The sequence below is a fragment of the Nansenia antarctica genome (genome assembly GCF_963989245.1).
Source record: "Nansenia antarctica genome assembly, chromosome: 14".
Lineage (NCBI taxonomy): Eukaryota > Metazoa > Chordata > Actinopteri > Argentiniformes > Microstomatidae > Nansenia > Nansenia antarctica.
Window position 1 is genome coordinate 18,106,640 of NC_137684.1, and position 13,958 is coordinate 18,120,597.

General features: G+C 46.8%; 1 protein-coding gene across 1 annotated transcript in view; it reads left to right on the forward strand.

The window, feature by feature from the left end:
* The window catches only part of LOC308170408 (A-kinase anchor protein 13-like), a 47,615-nt gene extending 38,398 nt beyond the window's left edge, over positions 1 to 9,217 (forward strand). The window contains exons 24-32 of the mRNA XM_080545201.1: positions 42 to 124; positions 923 to 1,111; positions 1,874 to 2,038; positions 2,382 to 2,452; positions 3,017 to 3,061; positions 4,751 to 4,801; positions 4,928 to 5,395; positions 5,942 to 6,272; positions 6,436 to 9,217. Of these exons, the coding sequence (XP_080401327.1) occupies positions 42 to 124; positions 923 to 1,111; positions 1,874 to 2,038; positions 2,382 to 2,452; positions 3,017 to 3,061; positions 4,751 to 4,801; positions 4,928 to 5,395; positions 5,942 to 6,272; positions 6,436 to 6,485 (1,453 nt within the window). The 3' untranslated portion in view covers positions 6,486 to 9,217. The remainder of the gene's footprint in view (positions 1 to 41; positions 125 to 922; positions 1,112 to 1,873; positions 2,039 to 2,381; positions 2,453 to 3,016; positions 3,062 to 4,750; positions 4,802 to 4,927; positions 5,396 to 5,941; positions 6,273 to 6,435) is intronic.
* Positions 9,218 to 13,958: the final 4,741 nt, after the last annotated feature.

The following is a 13,958-nucleotide window of genomic DNA, read 5'->3' on the forward strand; positions in this document are numbered from 1 at the left end:
ATGATGATGATGATGGCGGTGGTGGTCTTGACTGTCAACAGAGAGAAGGAGGATGATGAGGGGATCCCCAGTGAGACAGAGGAGGACAGGAGACTGCAGGAGACCAAGGCCAGGGAGATGAGAGGTAAACACGGCTCTATTACATATTCTCTTCTATCAAATGTGTGCGTGTGCCTGTGTGTGCGTGTGCCTGTGTGTCTGTGTGCGTGTGCGTGTGTGCTTGTGTGTGTGTGCTTGTGTGTGCGTGTGCCTGTGTGTCTGTGTGCGTGTGCGTGTGCGTGCGTGTGTGCTTGTGTGTGCGTGTGCGTGTGTGTGTGCTTGTGTGTGTGTGCCTGTGTGTCTGTGTGCGTGTGCGTGCGTGTGTGCTTGTGTGCGTGTGCCTGTGTGTCTGTGTGCGTGTGCCTGTGCGTGCGTGTGTGCTTGTGTGTGTGTGCTTGTGTGTGCGTGTGCTTGTGTGTGTGTGTGTGTGTGCGTGTGCGTGCGTGTGTGTGTGTGCTTACTTATGCGTGTGTTCTTGTTGAACACCTGTGTTTGTGTGTGTGTGTGTGTGTGTGTGTGTGCGCGCGTGTGTGTTGAACACCTGTGTTTGTTTGTGTGTGTGTGTGTGTGTGCGCGCGTGTGTGTTGAACACCTGTGTTTGTGTGTGTGTGTGTGTGTGTGTGTGTGTGTGTGCGCGCGTGTGTGTTGAACACCTGTGTTTGTGTGTGTGTGTGAGTGTGTGTGTGTTGAACACCTGTGTTTGTGTGTGTGTGTGTGTGAGTGTGTGTGTGTTGAACACCTGTGTGTGTGTGTGTGTGTGTGTGTTGAACACCTGTGTCTGTGTGTGTGTGTGTGTGCGCGCGTGTGTGTTGAACACCTGTGTGTGTGTGTGTGTGTGTGTGCGTGTGTGTGTGTGTGTGTGTGTCGTGTCCCCTCCTCTCAGACCTGCTGAGGAAGAAGGACGAGCAGATCGTGTCTCTGCTGGAGGAGAAGGTGCTTCTGTTCAGGGACATGTGTGAGTGCGCCCCCGCAGAGGAACCCAACCCACCAATCAGAACCCGGATGCTGTTCAGGGCCACCCCTGACGAAGTCACCAAGGGAGAGCCGATCATGAAGGACGCCCTGAGGGAAGGTATGTCGTGGGGGGGGGGGCCAGAGACAGTACACAGATGCCACTCGGTGGTCGCACATCGCATTACCTCAACGTCGCATTAGGCGACTAGTGATTTTCCGTGAAGACACAGAACCGACGAGTAGATGACCTGAGGAAACGGACAGTTATGGAAGGCGCTGGATTTTGTTCCCCCGGGGCACTAGGTGGACGGGACTTGCACCCTGTCAACCATTCCATTGGTCAAGTGCTAGTGCAAACACTGCCCACCCGACACGCCAGACAGACTAAATCCACTCCCGTCCTATCTGCCAGAAAACCCTTTGCCTACAAAAAGCCAGAGTGATGAATTGTCCATGTCATTATTGTTTAGTATAGAGCTAACGGTGCTTTCATTCTGGAGACCGGGATGGAATCGATGCATAAGCGTAGTAAGCGTGATTCTGCACTGCGGAATGAAAACAAATGGATTAATGCACCAGTCTGAGTAATGATTCAGTTATTGATCTTTTACTCCTTCATTCCTGGTTCCCTTAGTAACCTGGTTCGCGTATGCCTATACTGGTTGCTGCAGAGTTAATGGTATGACGTGTGTGTGTGTGTGTGTGTGTGTAAGAGAGAGGGAGACACAGAGAGAGGGAGAGAGAGAGAAATATCCACCAGGCAGTGGTCATGTGGCCTTGCAAACTGAATTGTATCTGATCTCGAGTGCAGGACAGCTCCCCTGGTCTTACTGTCTTAAGTGTGTGTGTGTGTGTGTGTGCTTCTCTCTGTGTGTTCTAGTGGAGACCCTCCATGTCCTGGTGAACGGCAGTCTGGGCGGGGCCGTGGGCCAGCAGGTGTGCGGTACCCAGGAGCCACCAGGGGGCGGTGTAGGGCCGGTGTGTCTGCCGCGCCGCGCGGAGACCTTCGGAGGCTTCGACAGCCACCAGATGAACATCTCCAAGAGTAAGACTACCTTCCGCTCTTCCTACAGCGAGGGGTCAATCACCAGAGAGCTATGGTGTATGCATGCTTCTGCTCCGACCAAGCACTACCACAAACTACCTGATCTGACAAAGCGAGGTATTGACTCTAATCAACTAACCATGATTAGTGGATGGAGCATAAACATGTATGCATGTATGCGTTCCATTCCACTGTCCCACCACAGGAGGACCTCTGGTGAGTTGTAGACCACTGCTCTACGGTGTAGCAGTGTTGCCCTGTGATGACCTGCACCAGTAGGGTTGAACGTCTCTGTCTGTAGAAGTGGACGACGATGAGGCCAACGATTCTCTTTGTGTTCCAGACGGAGAGAAAGAAGAAGGGGATGACTCATTAGACCTTCGCAGGACTGAGTCAGACAGTGTGTTAAAGAAGGTAATTAGTGGACCTGCTGGACTGTGTGTGTGTGTGTGTGTGTGTGTGTGTGTGTGTGTGTGTGTGTGTGTGTGTGTGTGTGTGTGCGTGTGTGTGTGTGTGTGTGTGTGTGTGTGTGTGTGTGAATAAACTGTCCTTCATTATAAGTACTTCTAGTTCTTTTATGTCTTTGAATACCATCAGGTACACACTCTCACACACACACACACACACGCACACACACACACACACCTTATATAACTCAGAGCTGCTCTCCTTTCCTCTCACACACCATCAGGAGGGATTTGAAAAGGAGCTGTGTGTATCTCAGTAGACTCTCCTACCATCAGCCTATTACAGATATCCACATCCATATCCACCAGTCCCAGAGGCCCAGAGCTGAGCTACGCCCATCAGACATGAGTCATGCCCAAGGCCCAGGGCTGAGCTCAGGAAGCTCCTCAGTAGAAAGGCCCTGCCAAGGAGCACTGTGATCCTAATGTCAATAATCTCCCCTGCCCAGGCTGGCATGCAATGAACTATCTGTACTAATACAGCATCAGTAACACTGCCGGTCTTCCACAGGGGGGCAATGCCAACCTAATGCTGCTGCTCAAGAGGAACAGCGAGGTAGGTCTCCCACGCTATAAATACACCATGATAAACCGGGATAGATACGGTACAGTGTTCTGCCCAAGTAAGTAATGGAATAGTGAAGCATTTTTTCTTCTTTTGGCTCTTTTGGCTCTACAGGTTTGGATTTAGGGTTAGCTAACCCTAACCCGAAATCAAAACAATTACTATGAGTTTAAAGTTAGAGATTCTCTGCTTTTTTTTAATGGTATTTATTCGTGTACATGTTTTCACCGTTCAGAAATTGTGCTACGCATTAAGTTATGGATACCCTTTATTTTAGGGTGCCCAAAAGTAATGAGACAATTGGCTTGACCAGTCGTTTCTGGTAAGTCAGGTGTGTTCTGTCACATCATTGTGTGCCGTCATAATACAGCTGTCAATGTCTAATATTGTTTTTTGTCAACATGAAGACCAAAAAGGTGTCAATGACAGTCAAGGAAGTCATTATTAGGCTAAAAAAATCTTGATAAAATGTTTATCAGAAACATAGCCAAACTTTTAGGCTTGCCAAAATCAACAGTTTGGAACATCTTTAAAAAGAAGAAAAAACTGCCGAACTCAGCAATCCCAAACAGGCTGGTAGGCCAAAAAAGACAACCACAGTGACTGACCGAAGAATGTTCACCATAAGTAAGAAATAAACCCAAAACAACAACTGTCCCACAGATCAGGAACACTCTCCACTCTTCATTGCAAGGTGCAAACCACTACATAGTTATCCTCAAAAAGGATGTTACAGTTTACTAAAAAGTACCCAAAAGCCTGCAGAGGTCTGGAAAAAGGTCTTGTGGACAGATAAGACAACTATGATAATGTACCAGAGTGGAAAGTTTAGACAAAAAAGGATCTGCCCAAAGTTTACAGCATACCACCTCATCTGTGAAATATGGTGCAGGGGGTGTTACGTTTGGGCATGTATAGCTAGCTGCCACTAGAACTGACTAACTTAATGGATGATTATAACGGCTGACAGCAGCAGCAGGATGTATTCTGAAGTGCAAACAAAATGCCCCCAAATTCATTGGATGGTGCTTCACCATACAGGTAAGACAATGGCCCAAAACATACTGCCATAGCAACTAGGGAGTTTTTCCGAGAAAAAAGTGGAAAGATCTGGAAAGACTTGGGGGAAGTCTTCTGATTTAAATCCAATTCAGTAGCCTATTAATTTCCTGATGATAACATTTTAGGCAAAAAGACCTCAAAACAAACTACCGTACTGAAGGTGGCTGCAGTACATGCCTGGCAGAGCGTCGCCAGAGAAGATACCCAGCATCTGGTGGGGTCAACGGGTCGCAGACTTTAGACAGTTATTGGCATGCAAAGGATTGGTGACCAAAATACTAAACATGAGTGCTTATTTTGGACATTTGATGAATCTGTCCCACTTTTGGGTACCCTGAAATAGGGAGACTGTGCATAAAAAGTGATGTAATTTTTTAATGGTAAAAAATAATAATATATATAATAATTATGTACACAAATACCATCAAATAAAAGCAGAGAATCTCTTCCGTTATAGTAATTCCAAACTTTTGGAATGTCGAGCCGAAAGAAGAAACCATGCTTCACTGTCCCATGACTTACGCAGGGCACTGTATATAGATAAACCATGTCATTCGTGTGTACAGTCTAGTCTTTCAGCATTGTAATGGGTTCTTCTACTCTCCTCTTGTCTTGTAGCAGGTGCTCCATAGCGTCACTCATCTCCACAGCCTGCTCACCACACTGAAGGTAAAAGTTTGTCTCCTTCTCCTTGTACTACCTCTGACACACACACACGGTTGCTATGTGAATGACAGTATGTGTAAACACACTTCTACCGTATCTACATACTAACTGCGTTCTGTGCGTCTCCAGGCGGTGGTCGTCCAACAGGACACGTTCATCGAGGACCAGCGGCAGGCGCTGAGCGACCGCCCCGCCTCGCGCCACTCCTCCGTCTCCTCCCTCTCCTCTACCGCGTCCTCCCGGCCCAACTCCCTGATCGAGCAGGAGAAGACGCGCAGCCTGGAGAAGCAGAGGCAGGAGGCGGCCAACCTCCAGAAGCAGCAGGCGGCGCACGCCGAGGAGAGGAGGAGGAGGGAGAGGGAGTGGGAGGTGAGGGAGGACGGCCTGTCGGAGCGGGAGGAGCAGGTGAAGGAGCAAGAGGACGAGGGCGGGAGGAGGCGCAGGCGTCTGGAGGAGGAGAGGGAGGAGCTTCAGAGGAGGAAAGAGGAGTATCAGCGAGACCTGGAGAGACTGAGGGACGCCCAGAGGAAGCTGGACAGGGACAGGGAGGGGCTACGCAGGGAGGCGGAGCTGGTGGAGCAGCTGAAGAAAGCAGAGGTGAGACGGACCAATAGGCCTGGTTCTTATACAGTCGTGTTCATTAGTGTAAATGTGTTATGTGTCTGGACTGGACCAGGTTTATTATGTGTGTTGTCTGAATGGGGTTTAGTGCAGAGCAGAAGATTCATTTCCGACAGATAGACAAATAAGTTGTATTCGAATCTATTATATTCTTTTTTGGCACAGTTTTCATACAGTGATTTCTGTTAGTCTTTTGTCCATGTCTTCAGGGTATTGTGCTCCCGAGGTTATGTAACTCTTAAATAAGAACATCCAACCACAATGGACTTTTCATGGTTTTATGTAACCACCGACCTTACCTACTCCTCGTAACTCTTCCTTCCTACAGTTTTTAATACAGTTTACAGTTTAGTTCTTAATAGTTTTTTATATATATATAACCTCCACCTCAGCTCTAGCGTGATAGTAGTCCTAAAGCTCTAAAACTCTATAATACAAAAGTAGTGATTCAATGAATAAGAAGGCTTAAACTTTTCACTTGCTGTAAAAAAAAAAACTAACACTGTCTGGTTGTGTTTGCAGGCAGAGCAGTTGAAGAGGATTCAGCGGACCTCCTCCACCACCTCAGATGACTCTCTGAGGTTCCAGAGCTCCGGCTCGCTGGATAAAGACCCTGGGGAAGCGGAGCTCCTGTCCTCCTCCCCCGTCACCAAAGAACCCTTCCTGAGGATGGGCTCCAAGAGAAAGGGCAAGAACCTGAGCCTCAACCCCTTCTCTTCCTCCAACTCTGGGTCCAAGGCCCAGGGTGGCGAGGCCCCGAACCAGATGCCTAACCGCCTGCTCCAGCTGGCCAAGACCAAGGACAAGAAGGACAAGAAGAAGAAGAAGGGGAAGGGACAGAACACACAGCCAGGTGATTGTAATGATCATAATAGAAAACGTTTAACATCTGCGGTAAACAACTAATAGATAGAGGTAGAGCTTTCAGTGAATTATGTTTTTTCGGATTTATTCAATTGAGTAAAGACACTTGTCGGTTTTCCCTAATGTGTACGTCCGTCTTTTCTCCACCACAGATCCCCAGAACACCGAGCCTCAGGCTGATGGAGAAATCTTCTTCTGCTGATCCCTGTGTCTCCTCCACTATCCCACAATGCCCCACACCCACAGCACCATGGCAACTGCATAAGCTGACTGCAATACCCTGGAGGGGACGCGGACAGACTTGAGCCCTACTGACATGCCCATAGACCTTTGAGAGAGGGTGGGGCACAGACAGGAAGCTCAACTAGATCACTTCCTGTGACACCGTTTAGGATTACCCACGATGACACCGTGCAGACACTCTGTCGCCACTCGGAAGGCTTTGGGGGTGTGACTGATTCATGATGATAATTAGGGTTTGCTGCAAATCTGCTGTGGCTTGAAACACATGCATTCATGGGTTGTTTTCCTTAGAGAGTGTTCCAGGTAGGGTTTGGACAGCATCAGGGAATATACCATGCATTAGGAGCGTTTCATCATCCATAAAGTATACAGTAGCTAACATCCGTGTCTCTGTGAAGGCAAGACTAAAGAGAACAAGTGCCGACGTGGAGATTTTCCCAACATTGAAGTATCTGCTAAATAGGCATTCATTCGAGAAAAGACATTAACGCATCAAACACCCGATATCCTGCCGCCGTGACAGCCCGGAAGTGGTATAGTCAATAACGATGTCAAACGAGAGCATACAGTTTATCTTCCAACTCAGAGTAAAGCTTTAGTAAGGTGTTTCCTGTCATGGTATTGCTTAGCACTGGGCCCTGTGAGGCCTTACCCTACCCATGATCAACTAGAGCCTAATTCCCCTCATCAACCTTTCACAAGATGTTTTCCGAGCAGGGTGGAAGCAGTCTGCAGTCCAAGGTTAGAGCTGAGACATGACTTAACGATGAGGAGCCAAACAGACATGACTAACAGATGAGTCAGAGCAGAACAACAGAGCAGGCTGAATGAGTCTGGAGGAAGCGAGAGACAAGCCACGCCAAAGAAAGGAGAGAGAGGAGATCGTAGAGGAGGAGAAGAGAAACAGGAGCATGTCTCAGAGAGACGGATGTGTGAGTAAGAGGAAGAGAGCACGAGAGAGAGAGAGAGAGAGAGAGAGTCCTTGTGAAAGAGGGAGCGAAATACAAAGACATAGCTTCAGTTGTCGTGTTGCTTTTGCCCTCTATTGTCCACTTTACAATTGAATGTAAAATTGAATGAAAAGTGTTGATGTCACAGTTACAGAGCAGACTTACAGTAATGTTGGGTTGAACATTTGCGGTACTTTGTATCCCCCCCCCCCCCCCCCCCCCATCTCTGCACAACTTGATTACACAATTTGTGAACCATTCTATTTGTCAATCACTGCAATGCAATAGGAGCACGGTGTGATGGCGATGAGCACTTTATAGAAAACTCACTCTGTTACAAGTGGAGATGACTTTCTGCTTTCAAATGAGTGACAATCAATCTATTGACCCAGACTGAGTTAGACCTGTGAGGATATAGTTTTACAAATTGATAATACAAAAACTCTCTATCTGAATGTTTTTTATTATTATTATTATTATTATTATTATTAATATTATTAATATTATTACTGTATTATTCAATACTGATATTGGAGACAAATATATAAATTAACCCATTCCCTTTTTTCATCTCCCATTGGATTTCCATTGAGCAATTTACCTGCAGGTCAGGCTGTCCTCTTATAACTAATACCAGACACATCTAACCTTTCCTTTGGACAAATCTCTCCATTTCCCTCTATTTCCCATGATTCAGTCTGCTCCAGTATTGATAGGCTGTGCCATAAGCTCTCTTATGCCTCTCAAATGCACCAGAATAATTAATGTCCCAGGATTTTATTCATTGATCTTTCCTCTCCTCCATACTCCACTCTCTGGGGTTTTGATGGATATAACCGTAGCTGCAGAAAGACTAATATTTCTGCTGCGTCATTTCTCTTTTCTGCTGATGAGCGGAATTTAAACCGTCTCCTGGCTCCGCCTGTAAAACTGAAATACGGTGCTAATCACTCTGTCTGTTACAGGGCTTTGATTTTTGATATGCCTTTGACTGTCTTTGGCTTGTTTTGACCATTAGATGGTGCTGTAGCAACTTGCTAATTTTTCCATTAACCATTTCTGTGGGATAATTATCTTGATGTTCAATTTTTCCCATGGTCATATTCTAAATAAATCACCACATGAACCTTAAAAATGAAAGCATAGGGAGAACATTGGCATTTTGATTGGTTCATTCACTCTCTGCCTTATAGACACAAGATATCCCACTTTGGAAAGGAGTTACCCAGCTAGACTCCGTTTACCACTTTGATATTCATCAGAGAATGTCTGCCAATAGTTTTCCAAAACATAAACTGTCAGTTCTAGTAGCTCTGTAATATTGTTGTACATGTATGCATTGTGGCTATGATTGCAAAGATAGGGGAGACCATTATGCTCAAATTAAAATGCACTAGAATATTAACCAGCGGTTGTGAGGAGTTGGAATGGGTTTTACAGTAATACTGTATACCAGCGCTTTTAAAGTAATATGTTGTGTTTGTACTAAAAAGGTACATTATTATTATTATTTCCTTGCTGAATTTCATGTAAAAAGAAAAAAGGGCAAAGCAACAATTATGTAAATATGTGTCATGTACAAATTTAACTTTTAAAGTATTGATTGTGGATTTTTTGGGGGGGGGATCGATTTAAGCTTTTTATAATGAGGCTTTATTTATCAGTGTCCTCCCTGTTTTGGAGGTATAAAAATGTAAATTCATTTTTTTCTCTTTAATAAATAACTATTATTGTTCGTCAACTGAGATTGTGTCGTTTTGTTTGTTTTATTCCTAGATCGTCATCATTTATTCAAGGACAATGCGCAGTACTCAACATTTCAGACAATACTGTGTCTATTTTCTCTCCTTGTCATGGTGTGTTGATAGCTTGTTCCCCTGTGGGAGTGGCTTTGGTGGTCTCTGAGCCCCTCAGCCAGCCAGCCAGCCAGCCAGGCAGACATAATGCCCACAGTCAAGGCAACCCCACCAGATCAGGTTACTCTCTTATTGGGTGAATGTAGCCTCTTAATTGACAGACTGATGGCAACTGGACAGAGATCATGTTTGATTAGACCACCTGTTGCTAGCGCGTTCTCTCTGAACCTGTCCTGTCTAGTTTGATGAGGTAGCAAGCTTGCTGGACCCCCTTCTCCCTTTGCCAGGGCACGTTGCCTGTCCTAGAGGCTGTTGTTGCTTCTCTCTGTGTAAAACACAGACACGTGTCTTTTTTTGTTTGTTTTAGCATGTTTTTGTACCCTCCTTTCTGCCAGCTCCGTGGGCTGACAGTGGCTGCTGGACTCAGTGGGAGAGAGTACATGTATGGCGTGGTCCATTACTGGACTTGACCGGTTCTGCGTTCGTCCGGGACAACCAGTGACCTGCTCGGTTACCCGGCCTGCACCCAGAAGGAGCAGACGACGTCAAGGTAAGAGGTCAGGGGTCACATACGATCCCTAATCCAGTCAACTCTTATCCTGCTTGGGGAATGCGTTTTCTTATTTTCTTGTGTGGATCGGAAAAATCGACTCCAGAAAAGGAGAAAGTTATGTTTTCACTTGCTTTTACTAGTTGCATAACATAATCCCATCCATCATTTCTGTTACTGAGTATAAAAGTATAGGCGCCTACATGTACATACAGTGTAGTGTTTGGCTAACATTCTGACAGTTGCAATAGGATGTCATGAACTACTCTGAAATGCAGCACATAAGTCCAGATTTTCTGTATATAAATGAGATATTATAACTCTCCTAGGCACACATTTACTCTGGTAGTCTGACCTATTCACACTGTTTACATTCTCTCCTATTTCTCTCTCTCTATCTCTCCATATCTCTCTCTCTCTCTCCCTCCCTCCCTCCCTCCCAGTGGAGGAAGGACTATGTGGCCTAGCTGTCAGTGCCAGAATGCGAGCAGCAGAGATTTGGCTTGTAAAATGATGATATTAACATGCATTGCTCACTGTCAGTGTTGACCTTTCTATTAACGTGAAGGGAGCTCTCTCTCTCCGCTACACTCCAACCATCTGGGGGGTAGGAGGGAGGGAGGCAGGGAGGGAGAGTGAGACAGAGAAGGAGCGAGCGAGAGAGAGAGAGAAGGAAATAGAGGACTGACAAACAATCAAAAGAAACCTGAGCCTTTGTTCTGCCTTGACGCCGGGCATATAAATATCGTCTGTATGTTGGGGTAGAACAATAGGAGAGGGGCTGGTGTTGTGTTCTGATATGGACATGAGTCATTGTATCCATTTCCATGTAGTACAAACCTCAATGAGAGCTCCTGTGTAGGGTAGGTACAGTAGGCTATTAGGCTGTTTAAGCAAATCTCACCTGCCTGTTTTTAAACGTGTACACTGATGTAATAAAAGCAACTCTGATTCTGATAACTACAGCAAGCCTTCCTGTACTGTAATAGCCTACTGCGTGTGAGGCTGGTAGAGGTAGAAATGCTGCATCAAACACACATTCCTCATTCCATCCCATGCATTACAATGAGCCCGTCCTCCGAATTCTACAAAGTCCTCTCTTAATTGTTCTGCCATAATAGGTCTCAACAGTATGATGTTAAGTATCCTATAACTCATATGTTGGTATTGAGAAGTGGCAGAGATACTGTTCAGTATGTGCATGTGTTCTAGACTCCAGAGAGGAGGATGTGTGTTCTAAATTGAGAGAACACAGCCATGTGTGTCATCTTTGTAGTACCTCGTAGTAGACCTCTCCAAAGGCTGTGTGATTATTAAGATGTTATGTTGGAGATATATTTCGACGTGATAACGACGTTGATGAGACAGCCGTCCCCCTCGTCTGCCTGATGTCTTTGTTTTACGATGAGAGCCGTATAGCTGGCCAGCCTGGGTTCATCCAGCACAAGCCTGAACGCCTGTCGTAAATCTACCTCACACAGGGGCCCCCCCCTTCCTTTGTTCATTCTGGATATATTCACCTTGGAAGTGCAGTGTGCCCAACCCTCCCCGCCCCACCCCCACACACACTTAAACACACATACACACACTCACACACACACACACACCACCCCCCACTCAGCAGCCTGCCTAAGCGTTATTACAGAGCTCCATCACTGTCTTGATAGAAGCCGGAGGCACAGGAAGTGAAGCCACCTCCATCTGTCATAAGGCTCTTCTCCATTGACCAGACCGGGACGGTACAGGGCAGGACAGCACGTATTTGTATCTTACCAGTTGCCTACAGTATTTTCAGAAACGCTGAAAATGAACGAATGTGTGTGTAAGACTCAAATAAACTTGGGTTTCATGCATTTCAAGTGGCATCTTTGTAATCATGACGACGTAGTCATGTCTAAGAATGCATTTCACCATGTAAATTCCCAATATAGTGAAAATACCACCGCTCATCCGTGATCAGACTTAGCTGGGGTGCTGCAGCTGAAGAGTATCAATTAGAGTGCAAAAAAAGCAGCATTTGCACACTTAGATTTGTGCAAAAAAAGATGTCTATTGCGAGCTTTCAGTGTCAAGGCTCTCTGACCTCTTGTAAACAACAGCTGTATGACGCGTCACATCGTAGCACGGGTGGTCTACCAGGGGTGGTAATGATGAGGCAGCCAGATGCTGGGGTATATGATTTACACCCAAATACACACACACACACACACAATAAACTTTGACATGACACACACTAGATCCCCGCCCGGCTCTCATCATTGGCAAATCATATTTCTTCTGCTAAATTCAGCAGACCTCTAGACTTCTTCTGCTCAGCAGTTCCCTGTCTGTTTGTTTTTCTCCCCTTTCACATCCTCTCTCGCTCCCTCTCCCCCTCCATCCTTCTGCCTTTTCAATATCTCTTTCTGCTAATTGATTCTCTCTCCCTGATGTGCTGAATTGGCCAATTTTTAGACCCTTTTCCATTACTGGTGAATTATCGCATTAGAGCAGGATATTGATCCCAGCGGAGAGAGGCAGAGAGAAAGGATCACCAACCTCCTCTCTAGAGAGTCCCTCCCAGCACCTCTCAATGCTGTTTACTACCCTGACATGCTTCTCAACCAGACCTCATTAGGTGGATTGCATGGCACTTCAAAAACACTTTCCCTCCTCCTGGTCTTTTATTGTTCTTCTCCAGCCTCCCGTGAGTGTGTGTGTGTGTGTGTGTGTGTGTGTGTGTGTGTGTGTGTGTGTGTGTGTGTGTGTGTGTGTGTGTGTGTGTGTGCGTGGGTGTGTGTGTGTGTGTATGTGTGTGTGGGGCGGGGGTCATTTGGTTGTGTGTGTTATCCCCAGTGGCTGCTTACAGGGACCCCCCCCCACCACACACACACACACACACACACACACACACACACACACACACAAATCTAAGTGAAAACTCCTCCCCCAACTCTGAGGCGGCAAGAACAAAGTGGCTGATGGGGAGAACGAAAGGGGGAGGGGGGCGGTAAAGAGTATAATTCTCAGTCCCCGACATCAGAGGGAGGGAGGAGTGTTACGCAAGCCTCATACACACACACACGCACACACACTCACACACACACACACACACACACACAGGCTACAAAAAGGAGCAACCGTCTGGTCGCAGCCACAGCTGATGGAATTACATTTTTGTGCTCCATTACGGCTGCTGCCATCAAGGGCCTTTTAATGTGCCTGTTCAGAGGGAGATTAGTGCTCAGCCTTTGGCACACACACACACACACACACACACACCTCCAACGTTCAGCCGTTTGGCGCTGTCACCAGCCTGACCGAGCGGAGGCTTTAGAAGCTTCTCTGCTGATTGTATGAGTCTTTCATTAGGCCCAGTGCTAGGCTGACCAGCTCCAGCAGACGGGCCTGAGCCCAGCTACTGGTGGTGCGCAGGCAGGCAGGCAGGCAGGCAGGCAGGCAGGCCGGACATTTCAATCGCTGGGCCAGAACAATACATGAAAGGGGGCGGCGGCAGCCTGGGTGAAAATGACCAGAATATCCACTGGGCTGTGGGTTAACAACATCCCGTGTGTGTGTGTGTGTGTGTGTGTGTGTGTGTGTGTGTGTGTGTGTGTGTGAGGGTATGACTTCATCCATCGGCATGCCGACCCAGGCTGGGGGCTCCACCATGCCTGAATGGAGCACCGCCCGCTCATTGATCTGCAACTCCCCCCCTGCCCCCCCCGCCACCCCCTCACCCACCCACCCCTGGGGATCTGTGGCCACTGGGTAACCTGACTAATCACCCAGGGCTCCATTCGAGTGAGAAGAAGAAGAAGGCCCTGGGTGATTAGTCAGGTTACCATGCTTATCTTTCTAGGAAATGCAATAGGTTGTTTTTGCTTACTATGTTTATTCAGATCCCTCATTAACTCTTAACTCTTACAAAAGCTGCTCTTACTGGGGGTACCTAAAACAATACAAAACAATCATACATGCAGTAATACTGTTCAGTAGGTTCAAAGTTGATGGTGCCATTACATTTCAGGACATCAAACCACACAGTCATGCTTGTGTTTCTGCAGCGTCGCATTGGCTGCAAGAATGGGCTTGTG